At 54.6% G+C, this 19,159-nt stretch overlaps 1 protein-coding gene across 1 annotated transcript; it reads right to left on the bottom strand.

Moving 5' to 3' along the window:
• Positions 1-337: 337 nt before the first annotated feature.
• Positions 338-17,934, bottom strand: QDPR (quinoid dihydropteridine reductase). The gene is made up of 7 exons (XM_037529794.2): positions 17,836-17,934; positions 14,441-14,533; positions 12,920-13,016; positions 10,614-10,754; positions 5,330-5,438; positions 4,269-4,352; positions 338-998 (listed from the first exon to the last, which is right to left on the bottom strand). The coding sequence occupies exons 1-7, from the start codon at positions 17,932-17,934 to the stop codon at positions 893-895; spliced, it is 729 nt and encodes a 242-aa protein (XP_037385691.1). The 3' UTR covers positions 338-892.
• Between the last annotated feature and the right edge of the window lie 1,225 nt (positions 17,935-19,159).

Here is a 19,159-nt window from a genome sequence, read left to right on the forward strand (position 1 = left end):
GAAGAATATCAACTCTGAGATATGTGATGTCACTAAAACAGAGTCTAACAACCCTCTCGATTCTCTTCCCTGCGTGGGAAACCTCAGATAGACACAGTCATCAGATCCTTACCTGGGTTCGCTTTGCAGAAATCCTTGAAATGGTTCATGTAGGAAGTGGCAGCCAAAGTGGCCACTAATACTGAGGCTTTGGAATATTAAGACGTAAAACTCAGGGTGGGGCCCAGGAAGGCACCCCAGGCTTCTAGAAGGGGCCGCTGCTTGGCCAGTGCTGGCTGCTGTGAGCTCAGAGTGTGCATGCCCCATGCAGCAACACAGCAGACCACGAGACAACACAATAAATGAAGTGCGTTTATTAGGAAGAAAAACTCCAAATAATCACAAGTAGTGTTCTTGACACTTGGCAACTGCGCAGAAGAGGGACAGGTCACAGGGCCCGGGGGGGGGCGGGTTGCTTATACACCACAAAAGGAGTTTTAAGGCAGTTTAATCTGAGGCTGCAAAACTACTACGTCAGTGACATATAACATTCAAACATAAGGCCAGGCCCCAGATGCCCTGGCACCATAGCCCGAGATGGCAGCCACTGTCAGGGACAAAGTCTCGAAAGCAATTCGACAAGACGTGGGTGTGAAAGGGCCGGCCCAGGGGTCCCCGGAGCTTGGGAGCCCACACAGATTCACAGGCTGGCCTGCAGGCCCCCACCCTCAGGTGTTTCTACTTTACATAAACATTGCACACAGTCCTAGGAAAGCAAATGCACACCGGGTAAGAGAACAACGGAACTACCTGTGCCACACGCAGGATGACAGAAAACACAGCCGGATGCAGCCACGCCCATGAAAATTAACAACTTTTCTGGCAGGTCCCTCAAAAGTACTGAGATGAAGCTTTAAAAGTATGCAGGGGTAAGCTCGGTCTTCCCACCGGTGGTGACCACCTGGATTAGGCTTCCTGAGCTCGGCCGGTTTTTCTGTGTGATCCAGTCATGGAAAGTTCTAGAACAAAGAACAAAAGCTTATCATTTAAGGAACCAAAAGTCATGACACCTTGTAGGGTAAGGTAAAAGGTATCAGGCTTTTCTGCCCTCCCGCCATCAGCATAGATGAGGGAACCCTGTGGTCCTGAATGCATGCCTGGTGGCGGGCACCTGGAGTGGGTACACCTGGGCTGAGAGACTGGACTTTTAAGGGCGACGTCATGGGGACGCCAGCAGCAACCATAGTGATCGACAGGGCTGGGGGGCAGTTGTAGCAGGAACAACCCCGTATGTCATGTGCAAAGTTCCAGCTCTCCAGGCCAGAAACGCCCAGCCACACAGCCCCCCCCAACTTGGCTGGCAACCGCAGGGGGTACGTGGACTCGGCACAGGGACGAGGCTAGGCCCAGAGGCAGGTGACGAGGCCACCTAGCCCGCCAGGCCACCCCATCACCCAGTGGCAGCAGAAGCCGAAAGAGAAGCCGAGAGAGAAGCAAGAGAAGCAGAAGCCGAGAGAAGGCCGGAGAGCCCAGATAGTGAGGATTTGCTGGGGGCTGGGAGACCTGCCAGCCTCCCGGCCCCCCAGCACCCCTGCCTGCCATATGCCTGGTGAACCCCAATAAAAGACCTGCAAAAAACCACTGAGGACTCTGACTCCTCCTTTACCCGGTCTGCATGGGATCAGAAAACCTGCACTGTGGTCATTCCTGCCCCGTTACACACCTATAGCCATACAGAGCCTCAAGAGCTGAGCGAGATGGAGGCAGCTGTGACACCAGGCAGGTCCCAATGGTTTATGTGCTCCCCACGGCTTACATGCTCCCCCATTCTCATTCCTGAGTGTCAGGGTTCAGGGAGCTCGCAGCTTCATTTTGCATGTTGCTGCATTGTTGGAATGCGGTGTGGTATGATTCTAATTGATTTTTGAAAGGATTTTAGTTAATTCTGAGATAGATGAGTTCGGAGTACTTTCTACTTTCTACTGTACGTCGCCATGCCCGAAACTTGAGAGAAGAAATTCACTTTTTAAGTGAACATTTACAGAGCACGAGGGGTGTGCCAAGCAGTGGGAAAAGATAGAAAAACAGACTTTCAATCAAGTCTGTTAAGTGCAGCAGCAGGGACCCTAACAACTGTGCCTGTTTTGGGGGAGTCAGGGGCAGCTTCTCCAGGCAGCAACAAGGGCTTGAAGCCACAGGTTAATGCTTGACAGCTGAGGACACAGGCCCTTCCGAGCCCCAGGGCAAGTGAGGGTTAATTAGGCAGCTCCAGGGAAGTACGGGCAGAGGCTTTGGGAGAGTTAAATAGGGTTCTGAGATAAGGACAGTAAATTCTAAGAAGTGCTAATCAAAACATACTCCAGAGATGAGGTCAGAAAGTCCAGGAGGATTAAACAAAAACCGTAAAACTTGAGAAAATAAGACCTTGGACAGGGGAGGTAAAATCTAAATCCCCTAGACACAGGCCCACAACGGCTTCCTTGGCCTCCCTGGCCTGGGTCACCAGCCTGAGAGTCTCATTTTATTTCTGTTCCTTTTCTCCTTAATAAACTTTTTCTTTCTCTAAACAAATTTGCCTCTTCTCGCTTGCTCCCCTGAGCGGCTGCGAAGTTGCTGCTGCGGCTTCGTGAGACACCAGCCCGTGGTGGTCTAGGGGCTGGGACTCGGCGCTGCCCTGCAGCCTGGGAGCCGTTCCTCGCTGGGGGACTAGGCCTGAGAACCCCCAGCTGGAATCTTCCTGGGAAGCACTCACAAGCTCCTGGGATGTTCCTTAGCGCCCCGCTGAGTCTGCCAGAGCAGAGCTGACCTGTCAGGTCACTCCAGTCCCGACCCTGAGGGTGAACAAGGGAAGTTATCCGAGCTCAGGAAACCGGTCCGGGCATTGCTCAAACTCCCTCTGTACTAAGGCCTGACCTCCTCTGTGGGGGTGCTGGTAGGACCCAAGGGAGAGCTCTGCGGGGGGTGTGGGTGCCTGTTCACCTACACAGGCAATCCACCGCCTCAGCAGTTCTGGCGGGTGAGACAAATGATCTGAACCACCGATGGACAAGAAGGTCACGTGCTCACAGACGTTTCAAAGCAAACTTGTGCCAATGTGTCACGTGATTCGCAAATCACGTGGGCAGGATTTCTGGTACAGGCACACTGTCCCAACCCACCCTCTGTGGGCTGTGGCCGGGCACTCGTTCAAAACGTGAGCTCAAATATTCTTTCTAGAACCCAGGAATTAGATCCACACTCTCACGGGTCGTTGGCAGGACTGGTCTGTTCCTGGCATCCGAACCATGTGAATACAAGCAGCGTTGCAAAGGCCCCCTGAGAACATGAGAAATGCAAACACAGCTCCAACAGCCACAATGTCCTTCTCTTTCTTTTCTGCCAATCCAGTGTTCAGCACGGGCCCCAACACTGATCGCAGTGACCGGCACGGTCAGCCCTCAGGCTCTGCAGCTGCACTGCTGGTCAGGGGTGGGGTCCTGCTGTGACACTTGTCTCCAGGCTCCCCGCCCTGAATTCAGCTCCTCCCAGTCCTGTTAAAGCATCACCTGAGAGCTGGCTATGACGTGCTTGGGATGGTGCTTAGCACTGTTAAGTTCAAGTGTTACTCAAGTGCTTGATCCAAAGAGAAAGTAACCTCAGGCCAGTACACCCCAAACTTCACAAACATCTCACCCAGACAGCCCGCCAAGCTGGCCGAGGTCGCCACCTGCTGGGGGAGGGATGGGCCTGAGACTGGCCCATCACCTGGACATTCCAGCCCTGGGCCGCAGCGGGTGCTCAGAGCGGTGCGGGGAACTGAGCTCCAGGCCAACACAAGAGTGGGGAAGCCCACATGTTCTCCAGGGAACTTCCCAACGCCGCTCACATTCACATGGGTGGAATTTCGGGAACGCAGGCGCTTCCTGCCTGAAAGCGAGGATGTCCCACCTCCAGCAGCTGTAACTCCCTCCCCCAGCTGCTCCCTTCACAGCGATAACGATGCTGACAGGAGCTGAGGTTCCTGGGCTCTCGCATGGGCCTCTGTGCCAAGTGCCTGGCACACCGCACATGTTTGAGCCTCCTGACAGTGACTGTGGACTCCACACAGATGGGAAAACCAAGGTCTGGGGCAGCCGAGCATGCTCAAGTGGGGCGCTGGCATGTGGGGAAGCCGGGACTCATTGGGCACCGTCAACCTGCATAGGCACCGAGGCGTGGTCCCCTCCACCGGCCCCACACTGGCCCACAGGGCCGGTAGCCAGGAGAACGGGCTGAAGCGGCTCCGTCACCAGCATCACAGTAATACTTACTCCACCAGGAACTCCAGGGGCGTCCAGGAGCTGAAATCGGCCTCGGGCATTGACTTCCTGTTCATAGGGGTGTCCAGGGTGACTCTGAGATGGACACGAGAGACAAGCTTGTGTCAGGAATGTCTCCGCTTATAAGGGCCGCTGCCTGTCCCCCTGGCCCGGGAAAGGCACAGACCCCCCGGTACCCAGGGAGCCCCGCCAGGGAGCTCACAGGGGGATGATCAAGGCCAGACAGAGCCCACATTTACAACGACCCCACTGAGCCTGCCCAATGGGCACTTGGTGATGCCCAGTTAGGCAGACAGGGACGAGATGAAAGAGTCACATCCATGTTTTTACAAATATGGTCTCTTTATAAGTACCAGCTTTGCTGTCTACATCCTTCCTGCGGTGGCAGATCCACTTCTCAGGATTTTGAGAGGGTAATAATAATATTCCTTTCGCTAGGAAAAAGCTTCATTCTCCTTCTGTGGCTGTTTGCCATGACACCTTGTAACTCTCAGCGAGAGAACGGAGAATTCGGGAAGGAGGACTCTCCCGAGAACCAGCAAGCCTCGGGCATCAGTGCAAGGAGCTGCGGGACCCGGGCACAGAGCGTGCAAGAACTGACAGCCCAGGCCCCTGGCGTGTGTCCCCTCGGCAAGAGACAGGGGTCCTCCCCAGGGGGTGCTCCAGACCCAAGCAGCTCCCGCCGACACAGCTGACAGCGGTCAGCCCCTCGTTACAAAAGAAACGGGGCCCCGTCTCCAGGCCCCCCCTTCCACCCTGACTCTACTGATGACTGGAAAGACAACAGATCCACAGATGGTAAAACCCATGGGATTCAGAGCAGGGAGGGGTGGGGTGTTGGAGGGAGGGGCGGATGGGGTGGACGGGGTGATGGAGGCATGGGAGGACAAGAGCGAGCCAACACCCCACCCGGATCCAGATCCTCCACGGCCTTCAGAGAATTTCCAAACCACGGCGAGGGCACACCCGAGTCCCAGGTGGAGAGCGACTCTGGGACGCGGGCCCCGGGCGACGGGGCAGAGGTGGGGTCCCCGGGGCAGCCCCCCACTTACGGAAGCACGGCCACGGCGGCGGCCCCGACTGGCATGCCGCTGTTCTTCCCCGCGAGGCTCTGGCAGAGCTGGTGGACGGCGCCCTTGGCCATGCCGTAGCCGATCATCCCTGGAAGAGGGGGCTGGTCAGCAACCACGGCCGCCACTGGGGTGTCCGGAGGACACCACGGCAGGGGCGGGGCGGGAGGGAAGGACGGACATCGATGGGGAGGAAGAAGGGACGTGACGTTTCAAGTGCACCTGCTCCTGGCACCCGGCACTAGCCCACACGGGTACCGGCCTCAGGTGCTAAGTAGCCTGCAGCGGAGTCTATGCAGACCTACTGGGCGGTGCCGCAGAGACGAAGTGAGTGAGCCGTGAGTGTGGGCGCCCGTGAGTGTGGGCGCCCGTGAGAACAGACAACTCCCAGGAGGACATGCAGAAGCCCCAACCATGGTTGGGCCTGGGGTCCGGGGCGCTGAAGGGATGGGGTCGGAGCAGGCAGGGCCCTCTCCAGCCCCTGCATTTCTTTGGACTCCACGTGACCGCTGACTCCGCCCCGGTCAGTTTTCCAGTGAAAGAACCGACGAATGAAATTGCTTACACACAAAACGAGGCATTGCTGTCAGGTCCTGCCCTCCATTTCTATTTATCAAATTCCTCCCTTCCCAGGCCCTGCTGGAATCAGCTCCCTCCACAGGGCTCCCCCACAGGTGGAATCACCCCCACCCCCAGCTGCCCCATCACTCCACCAGTGCACCTGTTGAGCCCTTGACCTAGCGCGGTCGCCGTGTTCACACGCACCCCAGGACTGAGTCAACCCATCAGGTCCTCCTGCCAGCCAACCCGCTCACCCGTACGAGCCGTGCGGCCTTCGCAAGTGGCCCGAGGTGTTGGGAAGGCTCAGTCTTCTCACCTGTGAATCAGGGGTGATGGGGCACCTCCTTTATGGGGACCTCTGGTGAGAAAGTGACCAAGTGGACCAAGGGCTTGACCTACTAAGCCTGGCCCCTCGGAGTGAGCTGCCTTCAAAAAGAAGTCTATTCCTGGGCCTCCCCTGGTGGCGCAGTGGCTGAGCGCTGGGCGGCAAAGCTGCCCACAGCCTCTGCAGCGCCAGTTCAATCCCCGGCCGCCGGTGAGGGTCCCACATGGAGCGGCAGTCCTCTCCTGTCATGCCCGCTGCTCCCCTCAGCAGTGTACTTTGTCAGTCTGCCTGCTCTGCTCCCCCTCTGGCTCTGGTGAATTCTCTCACCCTCCCATGCTTCTGACTGTACCCAGTGCTTGTATGAATGAATGAATGAATGAATGAATGAATAGAAAAAAAAAGAAGTCTATTCCTTTAGCTATGCTTTTCCTTCTTACAAATTGGCGGAGGGTAACTGAACCAGAGGGAAGGGTGCGTGTTGAAAGCACGGCCTGGGCACCATCCTGACCTGTCCACACGCTGCCTGCCTCCCCACTGACATGGGAAACTCACTGAGTGGTCAGGTGTGCCTGCAATTAGGCCGCAGCCACAAAGAAGGGTCAATGGCTGTAAACACCTCCTCGCCTCCAGAGAAGATCATTCCTCCCAGAGGTCAGCAGCCTCCTGCAAAACCCCACACACAGCTGTTTAAAGTATAACGGCCACATCCAAGGTCTCGGGGGAGGTGGAGGGTCACAGCCCAGCCCAGGAACCAATCATCAGGTTGCTTCGCTGCAACCACAGGTTACAAAAGAGGGTCAAGGTCTCAGAATGTCATCCAGATGCACAAGAAGCACATTTCGCCATCCGTCCGCTCCGTGTCCGCTCCGTGTCATTGGGGCCAGGAGGTCGTCGGGGACACGAGATCCAACAAGCCGGCATATGAGTCTCATTCATCCAGCCCGACCCGGCACACTCCCAACATTACCATAACATGCCAGCGGGAATCTGTGACGCAACAGCTACCGGCACCCCTGATGGTTTCACTCTGCAAATTCCCACACAGGGTCGGTAAGGGGAACATGTGCAGGAGAGAAGAAACCGCATTTCACAATGATAACGAGACTTTGCTCCCAATTATAAAATGACTGATGTCGCCGCGACAGACTGGTTTCCAAACACGGCTCGATCCTTGAATGGTAAACAAAATGTGTGTCGTCTGGTTGACGCCTACAGATGCAGTCAGAACCCAGGGGAAGGGGAGGCGGGATTGTCAGTATCTCTTGGTTTCTTGCACACAAGCAACAGAGAGAAACAAAACACAGGGTTGGAAAAAAACCAAACCAATAACATGACATGACATCTGGCTGCAAAACTTGAACCCCAACACCTGGAAGGTCACGTGTTGGTGCACAGGGGGTCTCCATGGAACATGACAGAGGATTTCTGGGCAGGGTGTAGAGGTTTGAACCTTTAAGCCCCTAAAACAAACTCAATCATGTAAACCAACTTTGTCTCAATAAACAGTGGTTAAAAAAAAAAGTGACAATATAATCACGTCCACAGATTTAGTCTAACCATAACCAAAAAGATTTTTAAAAAGCAAACTTCATTTTTGAACAACCCTGGTTGGGTTTGAAGGCCAATCTAACCTTTCAAACATATAGTTCCTACAGTTCTTCATTTACTATCAAACCACACACAGATTTCCTCAGGTTTTTCTGGGGTCGGAAGCCAAGTTAGAAGATGTCTGATTCTAGGAAGTTTAGCACATTAACCAAGAGTTTAAAGATGAACAAACATGGGCCTTCCTGGTGGTGCAAGGGATTAAGACACAACCTACGAGGCTGTCCGCAGCCACTGCAGCACGAGTTCGATCCCCCGGCAGGGAGCAAACCACATGGCGCAGCAGACCTCTCCTGTCTCGCCCGCTGCTCCCCTCAGCAGTGTATTTCAGTAGATCTACTTGTTTTACTCCCCACTCTGTCTCTGGTGAATCCTCTCACCCTTCTGCACCTCTGGCCTATACCCCAGCTCTTGTGTGTATAAATAAATAAATCTTTAAAAAAATAAATAAATATGAACAATGTTATCTACAGTAAAAGTGGCTGAACCAAAGTCAGCCTGGAGTGAATCCCAGTAACAGCTCACACTGTCGAGGCCTACGCTATCTTTTTTAAATTACCATCCAGGTATCTACTTCTTCCTGATGATCACCCGAGTCTGTATATCTGCCACTCCCCCTTTAGTTTTTAACTGGGGTACTCTGCTCTTTTCTCTGACCCACCACACAGTAAAACTTCTTTGCCAAGCTCCTAAGTCATCATTATGTTGCTAAATCAAATGAACATTTATTTTACATTCTTTTCTCAGTTGATTTAGCAGAAACAGCTCCTATACCTGACCTTTTCCTCCTTAAAAAAACCCTTCTGGGGTTTGTTTGCCACCGTCATTTTCTACCACCTCCTGGCCTTATTTTTTAGTTCTCCTGAGCTCATCTTGTCAATGTCCACTGCGGTGGACACGTTCATCCTTTCAGTCCAGCCAGAGGTTGCATTGAGGATGTCCCTATGACCCAAACCAGGTCAAATACAGCCAAGGAGATTCTTTTCTATCATTTCTTCCTAAATCATTTACATCCATGAAGATGCTGACAAGTCACAACCACTAGACTAGAGCTGTACTCTTATTTAGCACCATTTTACAAATGACAAAGAAAAATGTTAAGTAACTTGCCAAATATCACATCATAAGTGGCAAAACCACAAGACCAACCTGCGTGGTGCCAGAGCCTGCAATCTTAACCACAATCCAAAGCCACAAAGAAAATATTTACAAACCAAAGAGAAGGAGGCAAGTGTTTTGTCCTTTAGAAAAATCAGTCTGCAGTGCCAGCTTTTCTTTTTCAAATGTCATGCTGTTACTCATTTCTCTGTTTCCCTCCTGGTGCCACTGTTCGATGTCATCTTTAATGAAAATCAGGTCTTGGCAGAACTAACAGCTCTCATTTCCACAGCCTTAATGATCGTAATAGCCACGGCCTTATAAGATCAAATGCGCTGAGAAGTATAAAGCGAGTGGCAAGAAATTGTTAATTTCTAAGTGTCTCACAGTTTGGTGAGTTACATTAAAATTCAAAAAGATGTGCAAGGTCTCTACCACTTACAAAAGAGGTCCCCAAAAGCTCCCGTTATTTTTTAGGGAAAGTTTCATTTAGAAGGTACCGATGGTAGGTACTTCCTGCCTCCCTGTGAAGATACCCACGCCCACCCACAGGCTTATCCCCCAGGGGATTCTATAGATCGAATTGGGTCCCCCCCATATTTATATGTTGAAGTCCCAACCACAAGTACCTGAGGCTGGACCTGTGTGGGGAGACAGGGCTTTTGAAGAAGTGAAAGAGTTAATGTGAGGTCATCTGCGTGGCCTTAATTCAATACGACTGGTGTCCTTACAAGGAGAGACGATTGGGACACAGAGTGAAGGCCGTGGAAGGAGATACAGGGTAGATGCCACCAGCCAGCCCAGGAGAGAGGCCTCAGAAAGAAACCAGCCCTGCCAACACCCTGCTCTCACTCCCAGCCTCCAGGATGGTGAGAAAACACATTTCGGTGGTTGAAGCCCCCAGCCCATGGCGCTCTGCTCCGGCTGCCCCAGCGAATGAACGCAGGCAGCAAAAACTGCAGAATGGGCCTGCGTGATGTGGCAGGAGAAGCACACGGTTTGGAATTAATCAGGGCTTTGGCAAAAAATAAGTTTGCAACTTACTAACTGCATAAGCAGTAAGTTACTTAACATCTCTAAGTTTTAGTTTCCTTAGCTGTCGAGTGAAAAAGAGAACTATGACGTCTACCCAGGATTAGACCAGAACACGCGTGGCTGGAACAGGAGACTGTAAGACTTACCACGTGCTGGGCACCACGTACCGGGCAACGCCTCCAGTGCCTACAGCTGCCCTTCGAGGGGCTGTTCACGCCACTACTGACCATTACAGAAACTGCGTTAGAAATTAGGTCCCAGAGATCAAATGGGCTCAAAACCACACACAACCAGGTGAAGCATCCACCCCAGACCTCTCATCCTATACCCACATTCTTTCCGGGGCCAGCTGCTTCCCTGGCACATATGAACACAATTTACAGATAACACATGTTTATTAATTAAGATCTACGACCAACTGTCCCCTGGTGAGTCACAGACTAATACACCAGCACAGCAACATGGCTCAGGGCAAGCAAATGAGGGGCCAGCAGCCCCTCCCTGAAAAGATCCAGGCCTTCAAGGAAGTAGAGTTCACCCAGCTGGAAAGCGCCACTGAGGGGAGGGACTTCCTCAGCCCGCCTCCTCCCAGGCAGGTGCCCCCTGCGAGCACCCCATTTCACAGACGGGGAGAGGGCTTACCAGGAGTCCCGTCCAGGGCAGCCTTGGCCCCAGCCAAGGTCAGGAGGCCTCCGTCCTTGAGGTGCTTGGTGGCCAGGTGGCTGGAGATGGTGGACGTCCACATGCTCTGCTTCCACATCAGGTCACAGTTCTTAAAGAGCGCTGAGAAGAAAGCGGCACAGACTCGATGTGGCGGCCAAAAACCCGAAGGCGAGCTCAGCCCCTGAGCAGGCCCGACACCAGCCAGGATGCGAGGCTGCCCCCCTCCCAGTCCTTCATCTACAAGTTCTGGTACCAAGAGCCCAGAGTCCATGGCTTGTGGCGGAGATGCAGGTTCGAATCCAGACCCTGTGACCACCAGTCTCAGCCCCTCACTTGTAAACTGGTGAAATTTCAGCCAACCAACGAGGAGGGGTTGACGGCAATGCTGGACTGGCTCTTAATTCAGGTTCTGTTTACAAAGGGCAGTCAGTCTATGAAAAGAATGTGGGTGTCTAGGTAGGTTCTCCCAAACGGACAGAGGAGAGCCAACGAAGCTGCACCCAGAACCCACAGAGGCCCTCCTGATACAGGACGGGGGGTCTTCAGCAGCTGGTAAGCAAGGCATTGCCTGTCCCTGATAAAAAGGACTAGGAAATAATTTGTTGGATCCACGCCTGTCACTTCTGTCCCCCAGACACACAAAAGGGGTTAGCGAATCTGATCACCCCACCAAATATCAGTATCACGTTTCACTGTGGTTCAGAAAATCAATTTCTTTGGATGATCAGCATAGAATGACAGAAAGCCACTGTGTTCCAACCCCCAAGGGGTAACCTGACTTGGGAGAGGTTATCCAAAAGGCTCAGAACCATTAGGTCTTGGGAATTTGGGGTTCTCCAGGTGTTTGGGAACAGAATGATCACACACAAGGCCAGAGCACCTGCCCACGGATCACTTACAACGGAAAACAGAAAAACGGACCATCACAATGGAAGTGAGCGGGCAGTCGTCCTCACCCAGCACCAGGGAGCCAGCACCCCAGACGGGCAGGGACCTGACCCGGCGGGAGCCCCAGTGCAATATGATAGAAGATGCCCCCGGCTCAGGGAGAACTCCCACCTCCTGCAGAGTCAACATGACTGGAAGAAGTCTCCATCCTAAATTCCAGTTCACAGCAACTGGCATTTACCAGTTACTGTGAATTTAATACTGGGGTTAAAAGAACCCGTTAAGCGCCTCCCCTGGTGGCGCAGGCAGTTGACTGCCACACTGTGAAGCTGTCTGCAGCCTCTGCAGCACAGGTTCAATCCCGGCCAGCTGGCGAGGGTCCCACATGGCATGGCAGACCTCGCCTGTTGTGCCCACTGGTCCCCTCAGCAGTGTATTTCATCAGTCTGCCTGTTCTGTTCCCTACTCTGTCTCTGGCGAATCCTCTCACCCTCCCGTGCATCTGGCCTATACCCCAATTCTTGTATAAATAAATAAATCATTAAAAAAAAAAAGAATCTGTTAAACAATAAAGAGTAAGGCAAATTCAGAATGTATATAGTGAACATAAAAATTAATCTGGACTCACCAAGCCTTGCAAGAAAAAAAATAATCTAGAGGAAGAGACTAAAGACAACAATAAAATGCAGTGCATGAACCCTGACTGGTATAGGTTCAGGGGGAAAAAAGTGTAAAAGGTATGGACTGAGCTGGGGTTATTTAAATACAGGCTGGATACTACTGCCACGGAGTTACTGTTCATTTTCTTAGGTACGACCATCGCCAAACGGCGATCGTGTCACAGAATGGGGTTATGCTCTGGAGAGATGCCCTGAAATATTATGAAGCATCAAGTTCATTTCAAATGGTTAACCAAGAAACACAGGGTCAGTACAGACGGGCAGGAAAGGGGAGAGAAGGCAGGGATGGCAAATGGTAACTTCGGAGCTGGCTGGAGGGTGTGGGGTGTTCGCTGAACTGTTCATCGGCCTGTCTGTATGCGCGAAGTATTCCTGATAAAATTGAAAAATGAACTTTCTAAAAAGTTTGTTTAACCCCCCCTTTCATAAACACTCACGCGTGCCTCCTTTGTACCTCTCCAGTGCCCCATGCCCCAACTCCCAGGCCTGAGGCCTGACGATCGGGGCAGAAACAATGGCTGCTTTCCTTCTGCCTCTTCTTCACCCGCCAAACCCCACAGCCCCCTCCCTATTCCCTCTATGGGATGTTTTCCCTTCGCCTGTTAAAAGAGATGCTGTTCGTCCTCACCTCACAGAGCTGCCCCGGGGACTCTGGCAGGCCTCCCACCTGGGCAGAGAGCAGACGGGAATGAATGATTAACTCAGAAAAGGACTCACATTTGGACTTGGCATTGCCACCGGCCCATCCTCCGGCCACACAAAGGATGGCGTCCACCTTCTCCTCGCCCAGGAGCTTCCCCACCTCCGCGGTCACCTTCAAGGCAAGGGTCAGAAATGCACACGGTCAGTTAGCCCTAAACAGGCACCTCGGTTTTTTCACTCGCTTTGAAGTCAGCCTAGAGCTGGCAATGAACACTGGCCATCGGATTCACCCCGCTCCAGGATGAGCATTTTGGACTGTGAAGCCAACTGCCTTCCCCGCGATTTTGCTCGAGCAATCTAAATCTAGTCTTCTTGTGAACATGCTGAAGGGTGGGGACCTAAGTGTCCTGAAATAAACAATGAATAAAGAAAAGATGAAAAATAACCAGTGAGCGCTGCAGGGCCCACAGCCCCCCTTCCTGTCTATGTCTTTCCAGACTTTCTTCACAAACGACGTGATCATAATCTGAGATAGTCAGTGCTACTCTCTCCCCAACCCCCGAGCCCCTTGAGCTGCAGCTCCAAGAAAAATTTTAAAATTAAAATTTAAAAAGCAATAAAAAAATACATTGTCAATGGCAACATGTTGGTAAATCCTGAGTACAAAGCGGGGAGTTCACTTTACTTTTCTCTGCTTCTGTTGGCTTGAAATGTCTTTTAAGCACTGAAAATATATACATGTGCTTTTGTTAACAACTTATTAAAATAAAGGTTCGATGAGACAGGCAATTCTGCCCGTGGACCAGACCCTTTCCTTATTTTTCTAGAATTGCTGAAGAGGCCTCCTCACTGCTTGATTAAAATCAGTCTTCATGACTTAAGGCCCTGCCTCCCTCCCAGAAGTGACATTTCAGCCCTGGCCTCTCTCTGCAGCAATTTCTGAGGCCTCAAGTTACTCCTTCAAGGAGACGACTTTGGCAGTGGCAACCAATCTTTCCTTTTCCTACACCCCGCAGCAAAGCTTTCCTTCTAAGAAGTTCCTGGACTTCCCTGGGCCTCTCCTCCTGAATATCTCACCAAACGCAGACTTTTCTTTTTGGGATCTTCCTTTTACCCTTGTTGAAAAGAGACAACAGGCTCAAGATGGAATCGCTCGTGCTAAGTCCAAGACACACTGCCTAATCGCTGCCACTACAACCTGCCCCAGGAATGCAGCCTTAACTGGTGGGTGTGGAATTTTCTGACCCATGAAGTCATCCTCTCCCTCCCCCACAGGAGCATGAGAAGCCTGCCCCGCAGACCCCTTCCAGTCCCAAAGGTGGGTTCCCCGCACCTGACTTTCTGCTTATGGCTTCCTTGTCTTGCCTTCAGAAACCTTTCCTATTCTCCTTCCTACTAGCTGATGGGATGCCGCCCACTCCTGAGTCATTTCCTATTTCTGTTCTAACACCCTGGGTGCCCGGCTGCCCCCTGCTTCATTCTTAAGTCATGCTCTGTGGCCTAGAGCCAGATCCCAGCAGGCGCAAGTTGGGTCAGCGCCCCGGATGTCTCAGGGATGTGCCCCCCACACGCTCGCCGGGCCTTTGCTGCGATTACCTGGTCCGCCTGCTCCGTAAACGAGTCTGTCATTTTAACGACGACGCTGGCACTGGCCTCATCATTCTCCACCACGTCAATGCTGGCCACCCACTGGAGCGGAGGAGAGACATTTTGGTCAAGAGACAGTAAGTTGTTAAACCTTTAAAGATGCATTCCCAAAAAGGGGAGAAATAGAGACAGAAATGGAAACCCACTAGAGAAAGAACTGACTGATCTCTCATGCTCGCAGGGTGGGTGTGCCCAGCCAGTCCCTACTGGCCCCCAGTCCAGCCCAGTTGGTCCCAATCACCTCCCTTCACTCTCCACGCTAACCTCTAATGACCAGTCCCTGTGCAGAGTTGATGGCAACCCTTTTCACAAGAACTGGGACACGGCAGCATCTCAGTGGCCGTGGATAAGCAACTGGATCAAGGAGATGTGTCTACACTGTGAAACACCGTCCAGCCATTAGGAAAGATGAAGTGTGGCATTTACAGCCAAGGAGGGAATTGGGGGTGGTGATGTGTAGTAAAACAGAGCGACAAAGCCAAATACTGCACATCTGCATTTGACAAAGCAAATACGGACCGATACCAGCAGGCACTAATACATGAGGTGGGAGTTCTGAGGCCAAGGGGTGGCGGTTATGATAATAAAGTGAAAATCAAAATCAATGAGCAACTATAAACCGAGACATTCTGCAGGGGGGGAGAAGGGAGTGGGATCAAAATAGGGGTGGGGAGAACACACGGGACTATGGTGATGGGACCCGGGGGAATGGGCGGTGGGGATTTCACGGGGACTATAACCGAGATGAGAAAGCGGACTTTGCACAAAAATGAACAACGATGCAAACAAATATATAAAATTTAAACAAAGGGAGGCGTGAGGGAGAAAGGGTCGAGAGGACTGAAGGGGTGGTGGTGATGGAAGGTTAGACTAGGAAACTCAGGAGAGGCTGCACTACCCCAGAAACTGGAGGGGGTGGGGGCTAGAAATGATTAATGAGTCACTAAATCTGCTAAGTAGGCAGCCGGTCGTGGACACGGGGAACAGCCGGGCACTGCAGAGACACCAGTCCTTACAGATAAAGCGAGCAGACGTCAGAAGTGATAGAGCTTCAAGGGGTAAAATTCCGCAAGGGAATGGACTCCCCCAAAGGAACATTCTGTAAGAACACGTGTGGCTCTGGCAAAACGCAGCTCCTGTGCCAAACCTGCCCGCCTGTGTCTATGCACGCATCTTCTTTAAGGAACCTGACCTTTTAAAATGCAGCCTTTGCCTGCCCGTGTCTATGCAAACATTTTGTCCCCTCGGCCAAAATGTTTCTCAGAGGGGACCCAAGGGCCCTATTCACCGAATCCCATCAGTGGTGAATAAAAAAGGGAGAAACACCAAAAAAAAAATTTTTACAGGGCCTCCCTTGTGGCGCAGGGGTTAAAGTCTCAGCACTATCAAGCTATGGCCAGCCACTGCGGCCTGAGTTCAATCCCCGGCCAGGGGGCTACCCACAAGGTGCAGCAGACCTCTCCTGTCTCCCCGCTGCTCCCCTCAGCAGTGTACTTCAGTCAGTCTGCCTGTTCTGCTCCCCACTCTGTCTCTGGTGAACCCTCTCACCCCCCACATCTCTGGCCTATACCCCAGTTCTTGTATGCATAAATAAAAATAAAATTTAAAGCAATTTGTTTACACATTAAGAAAAAAATACCAAACCCTGAACTTCTGGGACCTCTTGGGCCGGGGTCTACAGACTTTCTGCAAAGCGTCAGAAATAAACATTTCAGCCTTAGTGGTTGCGGGCCCAGTCGCCACTATTCAACCCTACGAGTGCAGGAGAGCAGCCCCGGGTCGTGGGTAAGCCTAAAGCAACTTATTTCCCGCATGTTTCCCATGTCGCCAAATATTCTACGCATTTCTTTTCAACCATTTAAAAATGTAAGGCCATCCTTACCCCTGTGTTGTACAAAACTGGAGGGAGGCTGGATTCTCACCACCCAGGGAGGGGGCCTGCAGCTTTTGGACCCCTGCCCTAGAGCACTGCGGGTTTAGAACTCAGAGAAGCCTGGGTTTGAGTCCTGGCTACTCACCCCCACATCAGCAGACGCTCACCACCCCCCCAAGGGGGTTGACAATGCACAGGGCCAGTGTGAGCATGAACTGGGGGGAAGCAAGGCTTTGAAATCACAAAACACCAGGACCCAAGGCCTACAGTTTACACTCTCCAGCCCAAGCTTGAGGAACAGTGCATCCATTCAGGAGCTCTCCTACCCATCACCAGCCACAGGGGGCACCGAGACAAAGGTGGCACCACCCCCTAGCCTAGAGGGTGCCTCCACCAGGGCAAAGCACAGCCTGTTCGCCCACAAAATGCAGACACCAACAGGATCCACTGCATTAAAGTTATTTGGCAAAAATAAACTCAGGCACAGGAGGGCGAAGGGCAGGCCTGACTCGGCCTGAGCTTACTGTAGTGGGTACAGACGTGGGACTAGAATGAGGCACCCCTGGAACTCACCTGCTGCTAACAGAGTGTCTTCAACTAAAAAATTTGATTTTTTAGAAAGGTGATCGGGAAGAGGAACTAGGAGCAGGTAGGCGCAGCGCGCCCTAGCCCTGGGCCCTCACTGTCCCGCTGCACCCCATCCATGCCACACCAGGACGAACCCCTAAACCCGACTCCTCAGGTTGAAGCAGGTGGGCGGCAGGAGGGGCCACGCGTTTAGAAAGCACAATCCCCACGCCGCGTTCCGAGCCAGAACCGAGTCCCGAGACTCTGTGGCCCGGTCGCTGGCGTCCCAGCTCGGGCTGCTGCGGGGCGTCTGAGCCGGGGGAGCCCCCAGGGCCCCCCGCGGGCTGTGCCTCAGGAAGGCGCGGGGCGGAGCCTCCAGCCAGCACCGGCCGAGTCCAGCCGGGCGGCCGGGTCGCGGCTCCCCGCGGGCGAGACCCCGCAGCACCCCCGGGGAGACCCCTGGCTCTGCGGAGGCCGCGGAGGCCGTCCCCGGGAAGCAGGGGGCACCCGCATTTCGGGGACCCGCCTCCAAAATCCCAAGCCCAGCGCGGGCTAAAGGGAGGGCGCCGCGCCCGTACCCGCGAGCCGGGTCACCTCCACGCCACGACCCCGACGCGGGGCCGTTCACCCCCCGTTACCGGATCAGCCCCCCAACCTCCACCTCCCCTGCGGGGTGCACACTGTCCCACCCCGCCTCTCCTCGCCCGGCCCTCGCCCTCGGGAACGTTCTCCCGAGTCACGCCGGACACCCCGGCCGGCGAGGCCCTGGGGCACCCCCCGCACCCCCTCCTTGCGCAGAGACCCCGCACCCGCGCGCGCCTGGGGCTGCAGCCCGGGCACCCCGCTCCCTGCAGCCCCCTCGCCCCCCTGCGCCCCGATGCCCCCCGCGCCCGCCCGCGATTACCCAGTCGCGGGCCCGGAACGCCTGCACGCAGCGCGAGCCCAGCGCGCCCCGGCCGCCGTACACCAGCACCCGGCGCGCCTCGCCCGCGCCCGCCGCCATGCCGCTCCGCCGCGCCCCAGCCCGCGCCCCAGCCCGCGCCCGCGCCCCAGCACCAGCCCCGCCCCGCGCCCCGCCCCGCCCCGTCCCCCGCGCCCCGCCCCGCCCCGCCCCGCCCCGCGCCCCAGCCCACCCGGTGCCCCAGCCCGCCCCGCGCCCCAGCCAGCCCGTTGCCCGACCCCGCCGGGCGCCCCGCGCCCCGCCCCGCCCCGCGCCCGCCCCGCGCCCGCCCCGCGCCCGCCCCGCGCCCCGCCCCGCGCCCGCCCCGCCCCGCGCCCGCCCCGCCCCGCGCCCCGCCCCGCCCCGCGCCCGCCCCGCGCCCGCCCCGCCCCGCGCCCGCCCCGCCCCGCGCCCCGCCCCGCCCCGCGCCCGCCCCGCGCCCCGCCCCGCGCCCCGCCGAGAGGGACCCGCCGCGTCCCCGGGCCGCGCCGCGCCCGCTGCTGCCGCCTAGCGCGCGGCCCCCTCGGCCGGCGCGGCCACCCCCCGGGGCGGGGCGGGGGCTGGAGAGGCCCGGGCGCGGGGTGCGGGGCGCCCCGCGGGCTGGGGCGGGGAGGGGCGAGGAGCGGGTGCGCGCGGGGCCTGCGCCCGGAGGGGCCACAGGAGCTTGACGCTTCTGTTCTTGGTCAGCTGCGCTCTGAGGCGCGGTGGCTGCTGCCCCCACCCCCCAAGCTGGGTGCCCTAACAGCTGTGTTACCCAAGTCTACTCGCCGGTCACCTGGGAACACCTCCTGTCAGAGCCTTGGAAAGGATGTTTAAGACACTGCTGCCTGGAGCGGCGTGGCCGCCAGTAAGAGCGCAGTGAGGTCAGCTGAGTTCCCCAGGGCTTCCATTGCAGCGCGCTGGGCCGATGAGAGAGTGTGAGCGCCCCATGCTTCCCACTTGGAAGTTGGGGATATTTAAATATACATTTGAGGGCCTATTTGAAAATAAAAACTTGCCAAAACCGTGATACCAAAATTGTAGCATACTATATCTTAAATGTTTAAATATATGCATAAAACAAACCAAAAAAAAAAAAATACCATGGAAAATGATTGCGAGATTTCTAAGAAAAAAATATAACCTCTCTGGCCTGGTGGGCACCCGATTTTAACCATGTAAAGTCCTGAAACGCTGTTCTGGGGCCTTTCTAGGGGAGCCCTCATCAGACCAAATGTCCAAAGGCCAAAGGTCCACAAATTCACATTTAAGCTTCCAGATGGCAGAGTCTGGCATTTTTCTCTCTTGT

This window comes from Talpa occidentalis, unplaced genomic scaffold, assembly GCF_014898055.3.
Source record: "Talpa occidentalis isolate TD23 unplaced genomic scaffold, MPIMG_talOcc4v2.1 talOcc4.6, whole genome shotgun sequence".
NCBI lineage: Eukaryota > Metazoa > Chordata > Mammalia > Eulipotyphla > Talpidae > Talpa > Talpa occidentalis.